Consider the following 15,154-nt stretch of genomic DNA (forward strand, 5'->3'; position numbering starts at 1 on the left):
TGAGTGGAAGTCAAGACTCAGAGGCTCAACTGACTGAGCTCCCTAGGCGCCTCTGAATTATCCACTTTTAGGGGTAAAGTGTATGGAATGAGAATTTTATTTTAATAAAACTATTAAAAATTATATATAATATTTCGGTTACATGAAGAAGAAAATGAGAGACTAGAAACAGATCTACTTACATGTTTAATTGATACATATTTAAAAACAAGGGGTTGATGATTGTCTACTAGGAGAGGGATAGATTATGATCATTTTACTGTCCGCTGTGTATATTTTCTTCATAATTTGGGAAAACCTCTTCCAATTTTGATAACCAGGGAAAATTTATAGTAAACAAGACATAAAATTAGTGGTAATGTTAATATGAACATTGCCTCTTCATTAAGCTCTAGTCAGAATTTCTTTTAAACATTTTTTTGAGAGTGTGCGTGTGCAAGCAGGGAGAGGGGCAGAGGGAGAGGGAGAAGCAGGCTCCCCGCTGAGCAAGGAACCTGATGTGGGACTCGATGTCAGGACCCTGGAATCATGACCTGAGCCAAAGGCAGACGCTTCACCGAGTGAGCCACCCAGTCTCCCCTCTAATCAGAATTAATCTTGATCTTTTCTAAAAAGCATTAACTCCCCCCCCCCAAATATTTCACAGATAAATAACAGAACACAGAGGCTATGATAATACTTTTTAAAGAGTGATTTGAATTATTAAGCCTTGGAAGATCATGAAAATTCTAGAAAAAAGTATGAATGGATTTGTTTGTCATGTTGAAGATGGGGGCCCTTGGCTTCGAGCAGAGCAGAAATCACAGTAGCCATAAAGGATGGGAAAGTGTATTTTCTGCATGAAATGTTACCACATGAAAGTTTTATTCTGTGAGTATTTAAATACACCTGCATGTATACGCGAACACACGTGCTTGTAAATACCCATGCGTGGCCACATGTGCTCTGGAAACATGCAGGTACACATTTGGTAAGCAGGCCAAAGACAAATGGGAAAAATATTTGTAAACACATAAAAGACAGAGTTAAATTTCTTACTTCATAAAGAACTACAAATTAGTAAAAAAAACAAAGCACTTTGAATAACCCAGTTAAAAAAGAGGTGAGCAGCGAACCTAGAAATGAGCGAATGGAAGATGCCCGCGCCGCCGCATAGCGTGGAAGGCCTCTCCTACCTGTCCGACCGTGGGGTGATGGGGCGCGGCTCCAGCGCTCAGGGCAAAGAGCTGAGCTGGGTGTCCGGGAAGACGAGCAGTGTGCGAGCGGTCAGAAGGGGTCTGGTCAGATGCGTGTGGTGAGGGGGTCAGAGTAGGGTGAGGAGTGGCGGACAGCGGACGGTCAGGTTGGCAGGGCCTCTGAGTCGGAAACACGGAGGACACCCTGGGGTGGTGGGGAGCCCCCGAGGTGGGGGCCTGGCGCACAGGTCCTGCCAGAGGGAATGTGGGCCTTCAGGGAGCAGAGGCTGGTGGAGGCTGCTGTGTGGGTGAGGGATGCGGGCAGCTGCGGCTGGGCCGGGAAGTCTGGGCTCGTGGCGGTATGGCCTCCGGAGCATCACGAGACCAATAGTTAGTGCAGCCGTGTGGGGAGGTGACGGCACCTCAGGAAGGAGTGCGGGGTGCCGGGCGCAGGCCAGGTGCCGCATGACTGGGGTGGGAAGACTGGCAGGGAGTTGAGGTAGACCCAGCCTGCTTCGTTCTGTGCAGGCCTGCGAGGGCTGCAGACCCCAGTTCCACACGCCTGCCTCCCTCTCGGTGAGCCCACGTGGAGCCTTCCGCAGTGAGGGCACTCGAGCCCAGCTGGGTCTGATTCCCCACGTGATCAGCCGTGTGCAACTTGACATTCGTGTCCACTGCTGCTGCTTTAAGCTTTGACTGCAAATGATGAATTCTCTCCTAGTAATCAGATTTGTATTCTTCCATTGAGAATTTTTAAACCAGAATTCCAGACTAAATAGTTTCCTAAATATGATGAACTAAGTTTTTAAAAACTAAATTTAATTAAGTAAAAAGTATGTATATTCATTGTAAATACTATAAACATGCAATAGTGCCTTTCTTCTGAAAGTTTTTTTTTTTTTTTTAAGATTTTATTTATTTATTTGACAGGCAGCCAGCGAGAGAGGGAACACAAGCAGGGGGAGTGGGAGAGGAAGAAGCAGGCTCATAACAGAGGAGCCTGATGTGGGGCTCGATCCCAGAATGCCAGGATCACGCCCTGAGCTGAAGGTAGACGCTTAATGACTGAGCCACCCCAGTGCCCCTCTTCTGAAAAGTTTTTGACTGAGATCTTAAGAATACATTCTGGGGGTAAATAGCATATTCTCAAAAGAGCTTGGCACAGAATCCTGTTCTCTGGGACTAAATAACAGACATGAGATTCAGAGTTCTGGTACGGCCACAAGGAACGACTTTGCTGCATGTCGCTGGGGTTCTGTGGCCGTGCCTCGAGTGCTGAGCCTGCGGAGTGATGGTCGTTGCAGGAAGAACTTCAAGTGGGGCTTAGTTCCTGGTGAGGATTTTTGTTACCAGTCACTGTATGAGCTGTGGTCAGGAGTCCTCATACCCTGGAAGATGGATTTGCTTCAAATTGATGGCAAAACAATCCAGCTTCCATATTGGATTCAAATAACTTAATTTGAACAAAATTATTTAGAATTACTGTGATTGATTGGTTTTTAGTCTTTGGAAATAAAAATGTGATTTGGGAAATTTATTTTGTAACATGTCAAAGAAAAACGAGTGAAAGCCCATTTTATTGGGTGTCAGGGAAATGTGTTTTGGAGATGAAATAACGTCCCTTTCTTCTCTCCTAGCATTGTCATGGAGACTCTGCGGATCCTGGCTTTGGTCGGTCAGATTCTCTTCTCGCTCGCTGCTGCTTTTCTTCTATGTCTTGTTATAAAGACTTACCTCATTGGACCATATTATCGGAAACTGCATGTGGAAAGCAAAGGGAACAAAGAAATCCTTATCTTAGGAATCTCTGCTTTCATCTTTTTAATGTTAACGGTAATTCTCAAAATACCTGATATTTACGTACTCTGACTTGTAACCTGTTCACTGAAAGCTTAAGTTCAGTTCTTTGTCTTTTATTTTAATAGTAGTTAAAACATTTGAAACACATGGTCGTATTTTTATTATGCACGGTCCTTACTCTACCCCTCAGTATTTGTACAATGAGCTAAACCTGTTTGCTCCCATAATTTTTTTTTAAGATTTTATTTTTATTTATTTGAGAGAGAATGAGCAGTGGAGAGGGGCAGAGGGAGAAGCAGACTCCCGCTGAGCAGGGAGCCCGATGTGGGGCTCAATCCCAGGACCCTGAGATGAAGGCAGACGCCCAATGACTGAGCCACCCAGGTGCCCCTATTCCTGTACTTTTAAGCACTTTGCTAAAATGGCATCTCATGCATGGCACTGCAGGTGGTCTGGGTGGCCTTGAGAGCCATGTGGACTCCCAGCATCACCAGCGTTGCGTCGTCTTAAACTTTCAGACAACTTTGTACTTGAAGTCAGATGAACAGTTGAAACGGGTTTTCTGTCCGATGATGACAAAGCTGGTCAGCTGTGTAGCTCCTTTTGCCATAATGTGAAAAGTTGAAAACGAAAATAGAAGGTTCGTTTTAGAAGCAGCCTTCTCCTTACTGAAAGGATGTGCTTCTCTTGAGAGAACGGGGGAACTGCTGTGAGACCCCCACCAACAGTCCGTGGTACCAGCGTCACCTATGGCTCCACAGCTTCGCTCCTCACCGTGGGCCCCAGAGAAGTGAAGACTCGGGTTCACGCAGAAGCTCACATGTGACTGTTCACAGTAGCTGTATTCATAGCAGCCACACCCCCAGATGTCCTTCAGCAGGTGCCTGGTTCCACCCGCTGTGATCCGTCCACACCAAGGAAGACCACCCAGGTTTAAAGCAGCTGGTACATGAATGTCCAGAGAACTACCCTGAGCGGGAAAAGCCAGTCCCACAGGTCGCACACTGTGTGATTCCATTTATGTGACATTTGTGATGATAAAATTTTAGAAATGGAAGATTGCTGGTTGCCAGGGGTTAAGGAGAGGGTGGGCGGAGGATCCTTGTGACGGAAAGTTGTGTGTGTCCTCACTGCGGTGCGTCCATATCCTGGCTGTGATCTCGTGCCCTGACTTAGCAAGATGCTGCCACTGGGGAGGCTGAGCAGGGGGTGCAGGAGAGCTCCTGGGATTGCTGCTTAAAACTGCAAGTGAATCTACATTTACCTCAAAACCAAAAGGCTAATTTTAAAAGGTTTATTTTAATTTAAAGGAAATTAACAAAAACGATTTCCTCATGTATGATTTAATTGTCTACTAATAATTTATAATCTTGGGAGAAGCCTAAGATTTGCTTCTGCTCAAAGCTGCTCATGTGTGTGACTTACTTTTTTTACATTGCTTTATCCATTCTGGCGTATTTTTCTCTCTGGAAATAACATCCGGCAGAGCGGTGTTGTCTGGATGACTTCCATGCTGTCTTCCCAGTGGCTAAACTGGTTAAACTGGTCCTGTTTCTTCCAGAGCAGCTGCTAGGGTCCCCACGCCTGTTAGCTGCTGGGCCACGCGCTCATCCGACCGGCTTACAGTTCACGTGCCGTCGTTGCCGTGACGTAGTCCTCGCGTGTCTCACGGTCGTCCTCTCAGTTGTTGGACATTCGGGTGGGTTCCCGTTCGGCGCCCTCGGAGTAAAGCGGCTGTTCACGCGCTCCCGCATGCTCACGGGCGGGCGCGTGGGAGTCGGCTTGCTGGCCGGAGTTGTGCACGCAGCAGCCAGTAAGGAGCTGGGTGCCCCCGCCCCCCGCGCCGGCAGGGCTCGGGGGGGGGGGGGGGGTCTCCTCACCTTCTGCACCTCCCCCCGCAGTGCGCGCGGTGTCTCCTGGGGGCTCTGACTCACATTGCCCTCGGGAGCTGTGTGGACGCCCTCCTTGGGGCCGGCTTGTCAACCCTCAGGTTGGTTATTTCTCTTACTCGGTTGTAGGAATTTTTTATATATTCTGGCAAATCTTTTGTCTGTTTTTCTTTTTACTAAAATGAAATTCCTATAATAAAATCAGCCATTTTAACCCTTTTAAAGTGTACAAGTCAGTGGTTTTCAGCATGTTCGCAGCACCATGCGACCATCACCACTGTCAGAACATTCCCGTCACCCCCCCAAAAACCCTGAATCTCCAGTCCCGCCTGGCCCCCCATCCCGCAGTAACTGCTCCCTGCTTTCTGTACCCACGGACTTGCCTCTGTGTCTGCTGCGCTCATATGGCGCCACGTAAAGGTCCAGCCACGCCGGCGCGGGTTTCTGTGCTTGGCGCCTTTTTATGGCTGAAATTCTGTGTCCCGTGTATTTTTGATAAGATCTTCCAGTCTGTGACTTACCTTTTGACTCTCTTCATGGCATTTTTTAATAGACAGGAGTTCTTAACTTTCACATACTCTAAGTTTCAAATTTTGTACGGAGAGCACTTTTTCGGTCCTGTGTAGATCTTTGCCTTCCCTGGGTCCAAAGGCACCCGTGTCGTCGTCCAGGGTGTCCTGCTTTGCTTTTCTCGTTAGATCTGCACCCGTCTGGAGGCATGTGGAGCCCAGGCATAGGGCTGTGGTCAAGGATTCGTGTTACCACGCGCATCTCTCTGTGCCGCACTGGGCATAGGGTCACCTTGTCAGAAGCCAAGAGGCGTGTGAGTGCGTGAGTGTGAGCGTGCATGTGGGTGTGAGCGTGTGTGAGTGTGTGAGCACGAGTGCATGAGTATGAGCGCAAGGGGGTCCTTCTCGGTCCCGGCTGCCCGGCTGAATTCGTGGTCTTTCCAGCACCCGCGTGAGTTGTTGGAATTCAGCTTGTCGGTGTTCGCAGCCGCTGCAGGGACTCGGGGCTCGTGGAGGGAGAGCTCCTGCATCCACGGCTGCGAGCCTCTTGCCTGGGAGCACACGCTGCGCGTCCCGGCTCTCGTGCGTGTTTCTCTGTGGTGTTCGGTGTGAGGGCCGTGCGTTCTCTTGTGGGACTTGTCCCGGGTGCTGGGTGTGTTTTGGCGCTGTTGTGAAGCGTTTCTCCTTGACGGCTCTTTCTGCGGCTGCAGGCTTCTGTGCGTGGGTTACGTCCTCAGAATAAGAAGCATCTACCTCTTTCAAGTTGTTTTGTGTCACTAGCACCTCATGATGCAGTCCACCGGAAGCTTTGTGTTTAACAAGTGTCGTTAGAAACCCAGCAAATCCTGACGTGGGCCGCGTCCGGCCCGCTGAACGCGCAGGCTCTTCCCTCTGGGGTCCTGTTCTCTCCGGGCATCGCTCTCTAGACTGTCCACTTTCTCTGCGTGCTTTCAGTTGGAGACCGGAAAGGTTTTTACAGTAACACATGTTTTATTGCCATAGTTGGGCGATTCACTGGGTCGAGGTAAAGAAAATCTATCACAACAATTTAAATAAATTTTCGAAAGTATTGTCATTCAGAGATTTGAATGATTGTTTCAAATATTTTAAGTTAATTTTTTTTTCTCCTTGTATGGAAAATTCAACTAATGTTCATTTCCTGTGCGTATCTCAGCTCGGCCCCACAGAGGCCCCTCCGGGGACTTTGAGATGGGCCTTTGCTGTGATGGCACACCTGCCTTTGGCCATGAACCCGCCCCTGGCCAGACGTGTACTGGTGGCACTTGTGACATGTGGCCTTCTCCTTTCACCCAGGTCACGGAGCTGCTGGACATCTCCATGGAGCTGGGCTGCTTCCTGGCCGGAGCGCTCATCTCTTCCCAAGGCCACATGGTCACCGAGGAGGTCGTGTCTTACATCGAGCCCATCCGTGACTTCCTGGTTATCATCTTCTTCGCATCCATAGGTAACCTTTCTTGTTCACATCAGGACGTTCACACGGTATTTGTGAGACAGATCCACGTGGCTTCCGTGACCTGTTTACGTATTTCTATTTATGCAGTAAGAACAGTTCCATAAAAATTGGGGTCTGCAGAGAAATCTTATTAAAAAGGGAAAATTTGCACTCGGGGATATGGACTTGTTGATCAGTGGCCATGCTCTGGGGGCACTCAGATGCCAGCACCACATGCAGGATCACTGAGGGCCCTGGCTGAGCGCTGAGCAGTGAGAGCAGTGCAACCAGCAAAGGGCAGTTTGGGGCCCAGATGAAGGAGGGCCCCCTCCGGGGGGCGCTGAACACTGAGGCAGCAGTGCCCGGCGTGGGCACCTGGGAGGGCATCGGGGTGGGGATTCGGTCCAGATGGCGGGACCCTCAGAGGCCAAGAAGGCCCCGCACATGGTGCACGTGGCGGCGGGCGGCAGTGCAGACTCGTAGTCGTCCCTGTGTTCCTCCCGTTAGACCAGGTGTCGCAGGCTCTGCTCCTCTTCACGATCCCGCTGGCACCTGACTTCATATATGCCGTGTCACTGAAACACCACTGTACCCATTCCTTTGTGCTATATTTTTTTTAAGATTTTATTTATTAGAGAGAGCACATGTACGAGCAGAGGCAGAGGGAGAAGCAGGCTCCACACTGAGCAGGGAGCTCGATGCGGGACTCGATCCCAGGACCCCAAGGTCATGACCTGAGCTGAAGACAGACGCTTCACCAACTGAGCCCCCCAGGCGACCTCCTCTGTGTTGTGTTGAACGGGGGCCAGTGTCCCCCAGGCAGGTCCGTGCAATGGGCTGGGTCAGGGATGTGTGCACATGTGTGCTCACGCTGGTCACTTCATACTGCGGGTGACAGTGTGATGAATTTGAGGAACACAGGTGCAGCCAGAGCTGGTCTGCACCTGTAATGCTGGGGGGTCGAAGACCCCAGAACTGGCTCCTCCCCTGGCACGTGTGCCCTGGGCCGTCGTCAGGGCTCAGGGAGCACACAGACTTGGGAGGTGGCCGAGGCAGACCCAGGAAGAGGGACATTGCCAAGAAGGAGGCTGGGGCAGGTGCTTGTCAGCAGGCCCCCGCGGAGCAGCATAAAGGGTCGGTACTGCTGAATTCCACGGAAGAGAAGCCTGTCTTGGGAGCACGGGGGTTCTTGGGTTTGTGTTTCTGAGTCAGATAGACGCAGACTGCTGAGGGGCCGCCCGTGTCCCTGTCCCAACGTGAGCTCCTGGTGCTCACGAGGAGAGGCCTGGTCAGCCGTGCCTTCCTTAGGGGTGTGAGGCTGGCCGCCGAGTGAGGAGGGGCCCGCCAGCACCCACCCCGCGTCCCTCGTCCCCGGCACGCAGAGCCTGCCAGCAGGCACTGACCGCAGCGGGAGAACGGTTCTTGGTGGTTTTGTCAGGGCAGCAAGCAGCCATGAGTGTCCAGGCTTCTCCCCTCGCTTCCCAGCCCCGGGAGGTGTCTGTACCTTGGACAGAATGTTTTCACAAAGGAATATCACTTAGCCGCTGCTTGCCGTCCCGTTTTGCCAAGTCCTGAGGGTGAAGTCTGGTGGAGGATGGCCCTCGGCACCTGGGGCCCTTCCCCTGCGGCGAGCCGGCTCCAGAACTGCGAGCAGCAGACGCGGGCATGAGCCGTGCACACGGGGCCCCGCAGGGTGACGCTCACGAGGTGCTCGTGTGCGGGGAAAGGGCAAGAGGAAGCCTGAGCATCGCAGACTCATGACTGAGGACTGAGGCGAGAGTGACCGTGTCTGTCCTTTCCCTACCAGGCCTTCACGTGTTCCCCACTTTTGTGGTGTACGAGCTCAGCGTCCTGATGGTCCTCACGCTATCGGTGGTGATCATGAAGGTACGGATTCTCCTCGGTGCTTTGTGATTGGTAAAACTCCCGTCGTTTTTGGTCGATGTGGGACAGAGCCTCACTTCCTACCCATAGTGACGTGGAGTCTGCGAACTCCAGCGAGGCCGCCTACCCGGAGCCCCTCTTGCCACCCAGCAGTCTGGGGACTGCGTGGGGTAGGACGAGGCCTTTGGGTTTGTTTCCCTTCCTTGTCTCAGAATTGGGTATGTTTGAAATGGGGAGCTATGAGAGTGGGGCCAGGAGAAGTGACTTCTGGACACCCCGGGAGGCCCTGCACTTGGACGCCCCTCCTGAAGCCCCCACCAGCAGTGGGCGCACGGACGCTTGGTCGCTTCTGTGCTGTGGAAGTGTTACAATGTTTTTACCTGCCGCGTCAGTGGTTCAGTGTAAAGGGGTGTAACTCAGGGACAGCCGGACGGAAGAGAGGCCCAGGGTGGGCTGTAGGGCAGGGCGTGGAGTGCCTGTGCCTGTCCAGACCCCTCACAGACGTCCCGCTTCACTGCCACTGAGAATTACCTCACCACTGTCTGTCCCCCATGACCTGTCTGTCCTCCATGACCGCAGATTCTTTTTTTTTTTTTAAGATTTTTATTTATTTATTTGAGGGAGAATGGAGGGGAGGGGTAGAGGGAGAAGCCGACTCCCCGCTGAGCAGGGAGCCTGATGGGGGACTCGATCCCAGGACCCCAAGATCATGACCTGAGCTGAAAGCAGATGCTTCACCGACTGGGCCACCCACGTGCCCCAATGACTACAGATCCTTGAGTTGCCTGTGTTAACATTCATTTCAGGGTCCGATTACCTGTTCAGTAGCTGTCTGGCTTTGTAGATTATAAACGTCGACTTAATGGGCCCCTGGGTGGCTCAGTCGGTGAAGCATCTGCCTTTAGCTCACGTCATGATCCAGGGGTCCTGGGATCGAGCCCCGCATCGGGCTCCCTGCTCAGCGGGGAGCCTGCTTCTCCCTCTGCTGCTCCCCCTGCTTGTGCTCTCTGTCAAATAAATAATATCTTCTAAAAAAAAAGTTGACTTAAAATACTAATTTTTTTTTAATTGGGGTGGAGAGGTACAGAGGGAGAGAGAATCTCAAGCAGCAGACTCCATGCCCAGCATGGAGCCCAACGTGGGGCTCGATCCCAGACCCCGAGATCAGACCCCTGAGCCAAAACCAACAGTCGGACACTGAACCGATGGAGCTGTCCAGGCGCCCCGACTTAAAATCCTTCCACTGGAAGGAATCCGAGTCCCTGATGATTGTTGCGCTTGCCCCACGGATTCTGGACTGCTCACCTCTGGATTCTGCTTATGTGAGAGACACAGTTCTCTCCTTAGAAAGTAGAATGTCCTTGAGTGCTGCCGGACACCCACTGCTGTCGACTTAGCCGGGGGGGACCGAGTTATCAGTGAACCTCAGCCCTTGATTTTGCTCTGTCCAGTGTGGTTTTCTGGCAGACACTCTGGGTCCCTTCGGTGCCTCTGCACGTGTCCCGGTGTTGGGCTTGGGTGAGGCGCTTACATGGATGCTCTCACAGTTTGTTCTGGCAGCTCTGGTCTTGTCTCTCCTCCTGCCGAAGAGCAGTCAGTACGTCAAGTGGATCGTGGCTGCGGGCCTGGCGCAGGTCAGCGAGCTCTCTTTTGTCCTGGGCAGCAGGGCACGCAGAGCTGGCATCATTTCTCGGGAGGTGAGTCTGCAGCCACGTGCGGTGCGTGTGTGGGGAGCCCTGGGCACACACCCCCACGCTGGCGTCTGAGCATCCTGCCCGCAGTCGCGAGCAGTGGGTGCGGGGCCGGGGCTCTGCCCCTCACCCGGCACGGAGGATTAACGTCCTTGTTGGCGCTGCCCCATCACCACTCGCGTCTCTGGCAGAAAGTAAACCCTGAGTCAGAGCCCCCCGCTAGTTTGTGCAGGGCCGTCAGCCAGGCCGAGAGCCCCGGCCTTCCCGGGACCGCATCTGTGAGCTGCGTGCCTGCGCTTTGGTCTGAACTCCGAAACCGTGGAAAAGGCAGAGCTGGAATGTTGTGTGAAAGTCCCTGGTTGGTTTGCGGAGTTTTTTCACAAAATACATTGCAGCATTGGCCTGTGTGTAAAAGGTGAGCTTGGGTTCAGAAGTGCTTCTGAAGACACTGTGTCTCCAGATTTTTGGGAGTTGGAATTAAAACGAATAGAAGTGATGACAAAGCATCCTGTGTATAAAATACACGGAGGCTTTTCCCGCGTATCAACATATACGAAAGTTTGGGGCTCTTTTCATCGGCTCCCTCCTTCCCCCACCATAGTTTTAAGCATGCATGCGCTGGGCCCCCTGCGTGGCGCCTGGAAGGTGAGCCCCCTACCCCCCATTTGCCTCCTTCCCCTTTGTCTCTGGTCCATTCATCCCGGGCCTGGCTTTCTCCCGTGCCGGGTGCGCGCACGCCCATGTGTGGGTCCGTGGGCATGGCCACCCGCCGCTGTGCACTTGCCTTGTTCTCTCCAGCTTCGTTCATTTGCCCTTTGAAAACTGGCTGTGAATTAGAACTTGGTAAATGTCGTCTGATGACCCCCGGTTGTCACTTTAAATTTGACAAGCAGGACGTTTGTGCTTGGCTGTGGCCTATGGGGTCCGCGGGCCGCAGTCTGGTCCACCATGGTAAGAGCTAATGTCCCTTAGAGCAGGGCCAGTGTGAGCCCTGAGTGACCTGAGGACTGGTGATGCTGCTGATTGAGTGCAAGCAGGGTGGACAATAAAGGGGCTCTGCTGCAGACAGAGGCTAAATGCCGGCTCGTGTAGGAGCAGCCTGGACCCCTGGCTCTGACTGCTGGGTCCCCGAGGATCGCATGTAGGCCAGCGGCCGGGAGACTGCATACCGTTTCCCCACAGACTTGTGCTTCTAGCTTAGAAACACTCAGGGTGCTCTCAGATTGGGGTTCGTGGACATACAAGCCCATGGACGGTAGTTTCTGCCCAAACCTGACTGGACCCGCCAGCACCCTCCTGCGTCTAGTTTTGTTTTGCCCTTTTTTGTGCAAGCCTGTGTGCACGTGTCGGGTGGGTCCTTGAACCAGGGCGGGGGTTTGCCTGCTGCCCCCCTTACAGCGAGCATCCCTCCCTCGGGCACCCTGTTCCCAGTAAGCCCCTCCCCCCCACCACGAGATGCCTGCAATATGCGGTTCTGCACACCTGCTCCCTAGTTTGGGCCAAGGGATAGAGAAGTTCCTCTTGGTGCGTGGGACATGCTGGCAAGCATTCAGAATTCCGTGCTTGTGCCCTCGTGTCCGTGAGTGTGAGGAGGACAGGATGAGTCTCGATTTTGAAGAAACGGTGGCTGAGGGATGACGTCTGTGCCCAGGCTCCGTCCGAGGCCTGCCCTGCGGCCGCGTGCTCGGTCCGCCCGCGGGGTGAGCCGTGCGCACGAGCTCCCGTCAGGGCCCACATGTCCCCGCACCGCACGTCCACACGTCCGCGTGCCCGTGGCTCCGTGGGGTGTGCGGGGCGCCTCCGGCCCTGCGCGACACCGCTGCCGCTTACCTGTTGCAGGTGTACCTCCTCACCCTGAGCGTGAGCGCGCTCAGCCTCCTGCTGGCCCCGGCGCTGTGGAGGGCCGCCGTGGCGAGGTGCGCGCCCCGGCCGGAGAGACGCTCCGGCCTCTGGAGGGCCGCGGCGGGCCGGACGGCTTCGCGACGGAGACCCGGAGACCCGTGTGCGGCCGCACCTCCCCGCGCGACCGTCGCCTCGGGGACAGAGCGCCCTGTGGCAGGGGCTCCCCGTCTGCCCGGCGTGACGACCTTTACTGCCGCGGTCTCGGGCGCGCCGAGTGCTTTACTCCATTCAGTTGGTCACGCACGGTATAAATATAACGCTGCATTTTACGGATCACCCTGACTGTTTTGCCTGGATGTGCCTTTTTTTCTGAAGTTAATGTTAGCCTTCTATTGTTACTTCATCAGTTCATGATTTTTTGGTAAAAAAATCAGAAAGGTTTTTTATTTATTCAACTTTTGTGTTGCAATCTGTTGGTCAATATTTGTTATTAAACGTTTCTGTGATGTGACATTTTAATTCGCGCAGTGAGTTTGGAAAGTTACTTTAGTCATTACTGTCTCTTTTCTAAAATGACAGATATCTTCTAAATGTCTATTTGTTTTTATTATAATAATTTTAAATAAAACATGTCGGTTTTTATTAGATATGTCATCCTTTTAAAATATTTGTTTTGAATCACAAGAATATGCATGCTTTAATAAAGATCATTTACAATCAGGAATTAATTGAAATTTATTGGAATTTTTTTAGATTTTTGTGTTAAACTGATCTTTGACAGTTTTTAAAAGTGAGGATGATTTGTACCTTGCCGCATCATTCTCTAACAGACCAAGTTAATACAGTGCTATTTGTAAAGCCTAAGTTGTAACTTTGAACTTTATATTTTGGTTACTGTATGCCTCATTTCAGAGAACTCGGGGCTGGAAGGTCTGGTCCTTACAGATTTCCCCGAGAGGTACTGAGTGGAGTGTCCTGTCAAGATGGGCTTTAAGAGCCTAGCACTTGGACCAGAGTCCTTACAGCGGAGGAACGCCACCTCGGCCACGACCAGGACCGCAGATGTGACCGTGTGATTAACAGTGTGTGGGAGGAAGTGAGCTGCATCTGGTCTGCAGGAAATGGATAGAGAGGAGATACAGCACTGGTTTTATTCATTTCTCAATCAGAGCACATCAGTGCCCTTCCCTCAAAACCACTGGGTGTGGACACGCGGGCAGGACGCTTTCTCTTACGTGCCCAGCAGGCTGGAATCCACTCAGGACGGCCTCTGGGGTGCCTGTTCTTTCATTTTCAGTCCCCAGCACCTGAGGGCAGAGCTAGGAGCTCAAGAAATTGTGTTAAGGGGAAGGAGACCTATTTGATGCGCTGACGTAGTTTTTCCCAGAACGTGGAGCAGGGGATGTCACTGGTGAGTAAAGACGCCAAGAGGACGTGCCTTTGGAAGATGTCTGCCCGCAGGGCACCCTCCCTGGCGGGCTGCAGCCCCAGGACGTGGCCTCTTCACCTTCCACTCACCTCTCGGGGCCCATCGTCCACACCCCTGCCACACAGTGAGGCCACAGAGCCATCTCCGGCCTCATCCTCCCTCTCCTCTCCTCATCCGAACTCAGAGAGCTCAGCTGTCCCCTCTCTGCCCCGACGAGCCGCTGGGCACCCCTGGGAGCCCCTGCCGCTGCCGCCATCAGCATCTCTTCTGCGCATGGGCTAGTCCTGCTGTTGATGGCACGCCGGAGGGAAGTGTGCTTGCTGACCAGCCTAGGAGTGACCTCCTCACCTTGATTTTATTTTATTTTTTTTTTTTTAAAGATTTTATTTATTTATTCGACAGAGATGGAGACAGCGAGAGAGGGAACACAAGCAGGGGGAGCGGGAGAGGAAGAAGCAGGCTCATAGTGGAGGAGCCTGATGTGGGGCTCGATCCCATAACACCGGGATCACGCCCTGAGCCGAAGGCAGACGCTTAACCGCTGTGCCACCCAGGCGCCCCCTCACCTTGATTTTAAAACCCGGTGTCTGGTGTGAGCCCGTTCCTAGTGGATTGACATCTGAGGCACAGAGCTGAAGACAGAGGGGAGGGTGGGGCACCAGCTGCTGACGGCCAGTGCCTCACCGGGTCCCTGACACACGTCATCTGGGTGGTCACCCCTCACACCCAGAGTGCTAACCCGACCCCCAGCTCCTCTGGTCCCCACGTGCATTGCGCGTGTTCCAACCTGCTGGCGCCCTCGCGTGGCCTTCCTGCTTCCTGGGTCTGAGTCCCGCCTACACTCTGGCAGGTAGGCACCCNGCGGGGGGGGGGGGGGGGGGGGGGCAGGATCGCGGTAAACCGCGCCCTCAGTCCCCGGGGCCTGAAGCCCCACGTGGAAGAGCTTCCTTTGGCCTGAGGGAAGCCAGAGCACGTCCAGCACCATCTGGCTGGAGGGTTGAGAGCCGTGGCCGTTAGAGCAGGTCTTGCGTGGGAGGTCAGTTAGGAGAGAAGCTTGAGCAAGCTTACACCACGGACACAGGAGAACACTTGTGCATCACTGACCGTGGGCAAAGCAGGCAGGGGAGGGAGGGTGCAGAGTGGAGGCAGAGCTGGCGGCCTGGTGCACGGGATGGGCCGGGGAACCGCCAATCACTCGGAAGATAGCAGGCGGGTCGGGGGTGCCCAGGAGTGGCACGAGGTGCTGGGCTAGCAGGTGCTCAGTGGTCAGAGGTCGGTGTGTGAGACAGCCTCCCCCATGGCTCCCAGGCCACGGGCACCAGGTGTGACAGAGCAGAGCCCCCTTGGGGCTTCGAAGGCCGTGGCCACGTCTCCCTCGCAGCACTAATCCATGCTGCCGAAGCCTAAATGCGGAGACGGCAAGGCTTCGCCGCCCCTGGGCAGAGCACAGAGGTGGCCAGCATCCACTTCGGGCACAGTGTC

At 53.4% G+C, this 15,154-nt stretch overlaps 1 protein-coding gene across 9 annotated transcripts in view; it reads left to right on the top strand.

The window, feature by feature from the left end:
* Positions 1–15,154, top strand: part of TMCO3 (transmembrane and coiled-coil domains 3) — a 52,412-nt gene that overhangs the window by 31,577 nt on the left and 5,681 nt on the right. For 4 of the 9 annotated variants that reach the window (XM_034665526.1, XM_034665522.1, XM_034665523.1 and 1 more), the window contains exons 10-14: positions 2,813–3,008; positions 6,688–6,838; positions 8,634–8,713; positions 10,258–10,407; positions 12,241–14,522. In XM_034665526.1, the coding sequence (XP_034521417.1) occupies positions 2,813–3,008; positions 6,688–6,838; positions 8,634–8,713; positions 10,258–10,407; positions 12,241–12,585 (922 nt within the window). In that variant the 3' untranslated portion in view covers positions 12,586–14,522. The other 5 variants (XM_034665528.1, XM_034665527.1, XM_034665525.1 and 2 more) reach the window with 5 other exon arrangements.

Source organism: Ailuropoda melanoleuca, chromosome 7, assembly GCF_002007445.2.
Source record: "Ailuropoda melanoleuca isolate Jingjing chromosome 7, ASM200744v2, whole genome shotgun sequence".
In the NCBI taxonomy this organism is placed as follows: domain Eukaryota; kingdom Metazoa; phylum Chordata; class Mammalia; order Carnivora; family Ursidae; genus Ailuropoda; species Ailuropoda melanoleuca.